Source organism: Pinus tabuliformis, chromosome 1_1, assembly GCF_031772625.1.
Source record: "Pinus tabuliformis cultivar Carrire ecotype Pingquan chromosome 1_1, CPIR1, whole genome shotgun sequence".
Classification (NCBI taxonomy): domain Eukaryota; kingdom Viridiplantae; phylum Streptophyta; class Pinopsida; order Pinales; family Pinaceae; genus Pinus; species Pinus tabuliformis.
In genome coordinates this window covers 862531475-862540074 of record NC_142297.1, presented here as the reverse complement: position 1 = coordinate 862540074, position 8600 = coordinate 862531475, and the positions used below count along the sequence as shown (strand labels likewise).

General features: G+C 38.1%; 1 protein-coding gene across 1 annotated transcript; it reads right to left on the bottom strand.

Annotated features, from left to right (window-relative positions):
• Positions 1 to 7337: 7337 nt before the first annotated feature.
• On the bottom strand, positions 7338 to 8366 carry LOC149217002 (uncharacterized). The gene has a single exon (XM_089390107.1). It carries the CDS (start codon positions 8364 to 8366, stop codon positions 7338 to 7340), a length of 1029 nt encoding a protein of 342 aa, XP_089246233.1.
• Between the last annotated feature and the right edge of the window lie 234 nt (positions 8367 to 8600).

The window sequence follows — 8600 nt, the reverse complement described above, 5'->3', positions numbered from 1 at the left end:
TTTTTAATGTAAACTTTTTACACTACTATGGTATTCTTCACATTTTTAAAGCATAAATAATATTTATCTATGTCTATGTTTTTTCTATTTTTTGTGATGGTCATTTTTGGAAAGTTAAATTTTCAATTAAGTATATTTAAATATATTTTGTACTTAAGAATATGGAAAAAATAATATTTTAAATAATTTATAAATAAAATATTTAGAAAAAATAAGTTAATTGATAATGTCATAATTCCACTGAAACATATTTCATTTTTTAATGAAAAAAAAATACACACATATTTTTCCTATTTAATTTTTTAATGAAAAACGCACACAAATTTTTCTGAACATAGTTACATTTAGTTTTTCCTTCTTTTCTAAAATATAGAATAAGATTCCTAATAATTGAAATTTACCCCCACTTTACCATGGAAATCCTTTTAACATGTAAATATAATTTTGCTACTAAACAATGCCTCATAAATACCATATCTCCAAAAAATCATAACTCAGTGCATATGACACTTGTTGATATGATATTTTTTTTAAAGTTAAGCAGTTTAACTAAAAGAATATAAAGAAATTTCAACCCATGTGTATATGAACAATTTTAGAATATAATGTGGAGGTTAAATCTGCACCATCCACCTACTAATTAGTATTAATTAAATTAGAATTATAGAAACCATATTCCAAGATAGACATGTCTTTTGGGATAATTATACTTAATCTATTTCCTAAAAAATAAGTTCACATAATTATTACATTAATATTAGTTTTTAACATACTTATCAATATTAGCTTTTAATATGCATGTCCATTGATGCTTTTGTATTCTTTTTACAAAGTTCTTTCTAGGCTTGTAATTGTGGTATATGCAGGATAATCTATCTTACCACCTTTATGCTTAGTCTACCATTCTCATAATATACTGCTTAAAAATATTGTTGAAATGTGAGTCATGATGGTTCACCACCCTAGGTCAAATTAAATAAATACACCAGTTCATCACTAAACTACTTTTCATATTTTTGATATGCGAAAGTGGTGATTGGGTCTAACCTCTTCTCCACGGTAGATGAAATAAATAAATTAGGTAGTGGGTTTATAGTCAACTGAATCTCGTCCAAGTGGATAAAGAATCCCACAGTCAAGTCACACACCTATACAAAAAATTCCCCTAGTAAGATTAAGTGTTTTTCATTATAAGAGTAGTATAAACCATATTAGCTTTTTCTTTTCATTCATAATATGGAAATAAAAAAATTAGTAGGGATAAAGTTTCATGGAAAGCCCACTAGAGCCAAAGAATATTATACCATAGACATATAATGAATCAAATATGCATCGACATAGATTTCGAGGAAAAAAATTAAGAAAAAATAGAAAAGAGGTCACTGGTTTTAGGTTAAATCTTAAAAAATATGTTATAGATCATTAAGTGAGTCGAATGTTAATTTTTAAAAAATTGGAATTCAAATTCCTCATTCTGGTTCAATTTCTTCAGCCTTCACTTCAAATCCAAGAATTTACTGAAAGAAATGACCTCTATATAGGCTCTCTATATAATATAGGTGGTGCTCCCATAGAGGTTCGGGAATCGGTAACTTCACGGTTGTAACTGCTCGATCAATATGGAGCATATGACTCTCTAAAGAATCAGACAATGATAAGCATCACGATCTCACTCTCAAGCATCTGATCATTTGGGGTGTTATGGATCACTCAATTATGCATAATTTGGATCTCAATAAACAAGGGGCTAGGGCTATCTGTAACTATGTCAAGGAGCAACTATAAGGGAATGGACAAGACCTTATGTTAATGCTATGTTCCTATCAATGATATGGATACCATCATTGGGTAGGTGGTAGCATCTCTCTATTCAATTTTTAATTTATACTAATTTCATTTAAGTTTGAATTGTTTAAACCCTAGAAAATAAATAGGTTGGGCCATTTATATATGATATATATTTTCCTCTCTATAAAATAAATGACTAAACCTCTACAGAGATTTACCTTTGCCTATAAGAAGAACATGGCCATCGACAAAGAATACTAAACTTGCTTCCTAGGAATATTTCTTTTGGAGTTGAAACTGGGGAAATTGGTGGTTGCAAGAGAGTTGGAAACTCCTTATTCAGTACTGAAAAACCATTGGAAGTGCTACTCTAGCTCCTGTATATAAAATTACAACTCATAAAAAAGGGAAACTGAATGAATTTAAAAATAATTAAAGGAAATATCGACATGAATACCAACTCACTCTGAAAGTGTATTATTTTTTTATCAACTTTTCCCTTCACCCTTAGCCACAACTTTCTCTTTCAATTAACACGAACCCATAGACACATAACACAAACATTTGCACACACACAACCTATTTCTACAACACAACAAGTTGCAAGCATACAACAACATTACACAATACATTGATGCATACAATACTACATGATACAATACATTTATGGAGCACTCCATAAGGAAAGCAACTTTACATCATAGTGTTTGAGAGAGAAATAAAGAGCTAACATCCATGCTTAACTTGTACATTGAACATCAAATTTTTTTCCCGGTTACATAAATGTCCCACAAACAAATTAAGGAAACAAAAAATTACCGTGTCCATGAGTAATCAAATCGATCTCCTATTGCCCTTCCCTCTAGTTTTTAGACTGTGGAAAACAAACTTTGAATTTCCTCCTCTTGTGCAGAACCTTCTCTCAACTATGGATTCCTATCATGATTTATTCACCAAGAATGACTATTTAGTCATTCAACCCATTCCTAAAATGACAAGTCCAATGTTAGGCTTTTTTGTACCATTAACAAGCTTTTTATTCAAGAATCCTATTAAAATCTTAAAACCAAATTTTAATTACCATTCCTTACACCAAACTTTTAATTATCATTTAAAATGAGTTGATTTGTCATATGCTTTCAAGTTATTTTTAAATGAAATTTTTGAAATCGCCCTCTCATGTGTTTTCATTTTTTTTTTAAATCATTCTTTGAAGTTTGTCGACATATGATAATTATATAAACTAGTAATTTTAGCTTTAATACTATCCAAAAAAATTGATATATTCTTAATTGTAATATCTAACCTTAATATCACATATAAACCAAATATTAACTTCAACCAAGTAAATTTTATTAAAATTAAAATATATCAAAACTATTTTAAAAAATCATATAATTTCAAATCATGATTGGGTAATTTATAAGGGCATATTTTCATCCTTGGTATACATTTTATTGTTTTAGATTTTAGATATTATTCCAAAACTAAATACAGTCTCAACTTAAATAGCATTAAATAAAAACTCTACCCCCAGTAAAATTATGTACTTTATCATAACATCTAGTATGATTCTTATATATAAAATCAAATACTCACCATAAGAGAAGTGTGTAATTTTCTTTTTTTTGTAAGCTGAGGCATGATTCTATTACTATAAATAGAAAAAAACTATGTACATAAACTTAAACATGACGCCACCCGCCCAGAAGGGAAACCGGGTGGCCTTCGAAAGTATATAACACCCATCCAAAAAAAATAGATTTCCAGTTTATCAAATCTGATTGAAAAGCCACCTGGTCTACCTAGAAACATACAACAATATACCTTCGCTCGACCACCTTCCGTCGCAGAGCCCTATTCCTCTACAGACCTGTAGGTGCCTCGCCCTTCCATGCAACAATATACCTCCGCTCGACCACCGTCCTGCACTATTGTTAGTTAGCTCCCAGCCCTGGTCGTTATTACACGTCGCTGAACCAAGGCCTTGATGTGATAGACCTCTTGGCAGCGTGATGCCACCACACTCCCACCTCTATACCCACCCTGCAGTCAGCCTTGGGATGGTAATTTCATCCCATGTCTGCATTAATACGTTCTGCCAAATGGGAATTATGACAGTAGCATACCTGATCCCACCGCATCGATCACTCCTCCGAATGATTACGGAAATATAGCTAAGTCGTCCTGCCACTCCCGATCGCCTCATCAGTATCCTCTCGTAGGATGGTAGCCACCTCAGCCCACCGTATTTAAACCATCCTGCCACACCCGACCGCCTCATCAGTATCCTGTCGTATGATGGTGGCCAACTCAGCCCACCTTGGATCCCTCTGGAACCCACCCCAGCATCCGTCCATCACCCGATTGGATGCGCCACTTGCCCAATTGGCTAAATAATCAGCCGCTCTATTGCCTCGCCGCAAGACATGACTAAGTATTATGTAATCAATCTGTCTTATCTGGCCTTCAATATCTTGTATAATGGCCGCAATCCTCCAACTCTTGGCAATGTGATCACATGTTTTACCCTGCTGTAATTTCCGAAGCATTTCTATGACCATTTGGGAGTCGCCCTCTATGACGAGGTTTTCGTACCCGTTCCTTATAGCTATGCTGATACCATGATAGACACCCCAGAGCTCCGCCTCATTATTGGACATTTCCCCGCCCCATTCTGCATATACCCAACGCGGACCCCCTCGACAATCGCGAAAAATCCCGCCCCATCCTGCCTCCCCAGGATTGCCCTTTGATGCACCGTCGAAGGACAATTTAATTTGATTATCGCCTGGGAAGCGAAAATAATTGGGGCTCTGCATACTATATCTATGACACCTATCCGAGTTGGGGTATAACATCGAAAAGTCAATGTTCAGTTTGGTTATAATTCTCTGCTCTTCCACCGTCAATTTCCAATCCTCCTCTCTCCAAGATTCAGAGAGGACCGTTTCTTTAATCGACCGACAAACTACCTCCCATATGCCGGCCTCACAGCAGCTGCGATCCTTGAAAATTCGACGATTTCGTTCTTTCCACACCTCCCAAATTACAAAACCCAGTGACAGACTCCATAGCCTCCTAACAAGTTTACTATGAAACGGCCCCGCTCCCCATTGGATAATGGTTCCCCTAAGACTGTCAGGGTCCCTATGCAAGTAACCAAAGAGAGCCCGAATTTCTTCCCACAGACTCTGAATATACGGACATCGATTCAACAAATGTTCCTGTGTCTCAAATTCCTCATTGCACAATGAACACCGAGATGGTCCAATCATGCCACGTTTCTGTAGGTTATCCCACGTCAATATCCTACCTCTACACACCAGCCATGCGAAAGTTGTAACTTTAGGCCACCATTTAGCATCCCATATCTTTTTCCAAGGCATGGGGTCAGCGATTCTATCCTCCGTTGTTAACCAATAATAGGCTTCTTTGACCGTGAACATACCTTGCGTTGCTTTTCCCCAACGTAGGATATCAATACCTGGGCGTATCTTAATTTTCCTCGACTCTAATTCCCTGATATACAATTGTTGCATCTCCGGAGCTATTCTCGCATGCCATTCATGAGGTCGCTTCCAGACTCTCCACACTTCATTCAACTCTGCCTGGCGCCAATAATCCTTAACATACTCCATTCCTTCCTGCTGCGCCGCTGCTTGAAGGTCATGAAAAATTGGTTGCCTCTCCAGCTTTTCCCGTTGTTGCCATCCATCCGTCCAAAACCTCGCTAAATTACCTTCGCGAATTTCCCAGAAAGCGAAGTCCCGAACCAGATCCTTGTTATTCCTTGCGAGTTCCCAAATGTGCGACCCTGTTGGAGTGTTGGTCACCCGAAGACGTCCTGCCACTGAGCGTGGCATATTATATTTGTGAGTCCATATTTGATTCCAAATATCCATGCCTCCCTGCACCCATCGCCACCATAACTTCGCACCTAAAACCTTATTAACTAGCTCTAAATCCCTGATACCCAGGCCACCCTCCTCTTTCCTCTTGATTACATGTTGCCATGAAACCAAGGTCCATTTTCGTTGCTGATTTGGACCTCCCCAGAGGAATTTACCGAAGATTTCCCGTAATTTACAAAAAACTCCCTTAGGAGCAGGCATAATTGAAAACGGGTATATAGGAATGGAGAGTAAAACAGATTTTAAAATTACAACCTGACTTGCTAAATTCAACATTCGAAACGACCAATTTTGCAATCTTTTTCGAATCCTATCAACTAGAGGTTGCCAATTCTTTATACGCTTTGAATTAATGTCTAAGTAAATGCCCAAATACCTGGTGGGTAATTCACCCTGTCGGAAACCTAGCACACGAGTTAAATGGGCCTTAACAGCTTCAGGTGAGTTAAAAATAAAAGTACAAGATTTATCATTATTCACCGCCATACCTGAAGCACTCATAAAACCTTCGAGGACATGTTTGAAACCCCTTACCTCTCTGAGTGATGCTTCCCCAAACAACATCAAGTCATCAACAAACTGCTGATGTGTAATGGTTAGGTTCGCTCCCCATAATCGAATGCCTTTGATCCTTCCTGCCCTGACCTCCTGCTTAAGTTTTCTGCTTAATCCTTCCATAGCCAAGATAAACAGAAACGGTGAGATCGGGTCCCCCTGTCTAATACCCCTTGTGGCATTAAACGTAGCTGAAGGTATCCCATTTATCAAGATTGAGAAATTCGGGGTGGAGACGAGGTTAATGATCCAAGCTATCCATCTATTATCAAAACCAAAAGCTTCAAGAACCGCTCTTAGATAATCCCAATTCAAACGATCATATGCTTTAGATAAATCCAGTTTCATGAGCATCCCTCTTTTCTTCCGCTGTTTTAAAGAATGTATCACCTCCTGGGATACCACAATGCCATCCAAAATTTGCCTACCTTCCACAAACACAGTTTGCTCATGCGCAATCAAGGTGGGCAAGAGAGGTTTCAACCCTTTCGCTATCACTGTAGATATAATATTATAAATAACAGTACACAGGGCAATGGGCCTGAAACCCTTTGGTTCATTAGCTGTTGTGCTCTTGGGGATCAGAGTGAAGAAAGTTGAGTTAATACCTAGCCATACTTGCTGTCTAATTCTTGATTCCTCCACCGCTGCCAGGATATCTTTACCTATAAATTTCCAAGTTGCTTGGAAGAATTCAATGGTATAACCATCCGGACCCGGAGCCTTATTTTTAGGCATGTCCATCACGACTTCTTCTACTTCTTCCATAGTGACTGCTCGCATTAATGCCTTGTTGTGGTCCGCTGTAACGGTTCTTGGTATGTCTCTACATAGATTACTAATAGCCTCCCTTCGATCTGTTTGAGTTTCAGTGAGCACCTCCCTAAAATAGTCCACTAAAGTCTTCTCAATACCATTCTGCTCCACCTCTCTTTCTCCCGCTGCATTCTTGATAGAAAAAATCTGATTCCGCTGTCTATGTTGAACCATGGCTTGGTGAAAAAATTTGGTATTCCGCTCACCATCTCTTAACCATCTTACTCTAGATTTTTGGCGCCATAAAATCTCCTCCTGTTTACGTCATTCCTCTAACTGACTGAGAAGACATCCTTCCTCTCTACTAGTAGCTTCATCTCTGCCATTCAATATTATTTTTTGCTGGAGGGTCTCCATTGCTCCTTCCAACCGCTGCTTAGCCTCCAAAATATTCCCAAATTCTTTTCGATTCCATTCTTTGATTCGCTGTTTAAGTGCTTTGAGCTTCAGCTGGACTGTATGCATACTTCCTTTTCCTCGACTAGTGCACTGACTCCACCAGATTTCCATTTTCTGAACAAATTGGGGGTCCCTTAACCAGAAGGATTCGAAGCGAAAAGGCTTTCTCCCTTTTATCTGCTTAATATCGACCTCCAACCGAATTGGCCAATGATCTGAGCCAATGCTAGGGAGAATTGTAGCTTCAAGATAGACATCCCTATTTAATATTTGCTCTGATAACAAAAAACGATCCAAGCGAGAGGCAATTTGACTCTGTCCTCCACGCCGATTATTCCAGGTATGTACCCCATTGGTTGTATGTATGTCTACTAATCTTAGATCCCTAATCAAATCGTTAAACTCCTCCATGAGTGAATCTTCTCTCCTAACCCCTCCTCGCTTCTCTCCTAGATGCCTAATTAGATTAAAATCCCCCCCAATCATCCATGGAATGTGCGGAATAAGATTCCTCAAAGTATGGAGATGCCTCAAGAAAGCCTGCTTGTCTCGATGATTATGAGGCCCATAAACCCCCGTGAACAAAATCCGTTCTCCCATCCCAACTAAACGAAATATACCTGAAAGAATTCTAGGAAAAGAATACCAATGCTCAAAAATTACCTCCTCTGGATTCCACAAGACCGCCAATCCCCCTGCTGTCGCTGTTGCATCTAGCGCCATAACCTCATATCCAAGTTTCATTTTCTTAACAATGTCTTCCAGCTGCTGACTTTCCATTTTCATTTCCTGGATTACCATGATACTTGGCTTATCTTTCTTTACACGTTCCTTCAAATATCGTTGCTTCCCTTGACTATTAAGTCCCCGTATATTCCAGCTTAAAACAATCATTTAAAACTTGCGAGGATTTGGTAGGAATACCTCAGAGAGAGGTATCACCTTTCCAGAGTTCACCAGATTCTCGCCCACTACTTGAATGGATTCATTTAACGTTTGTCGCCCTTTTTTCCTACCGGGCTTACCCTGACTATCCCCTTCCTGAGCATCATGTGCCATTCATGATTCTGAACAGCCTGCCGTCTTCTCCTTATACCGTTGAAAGGTTTCTTTAAACAATTGTTTCTC

Bases quoted from the DNA above. Each gene is read 5' to 3' on its own strand.
- LOC149217002 (XM_089390107.1), bottom strand. From the start codon at position 8,366: ATGATTGTTTTAAGCTGGAATATACGGGGACTTAATAGTCAAGGGAAG.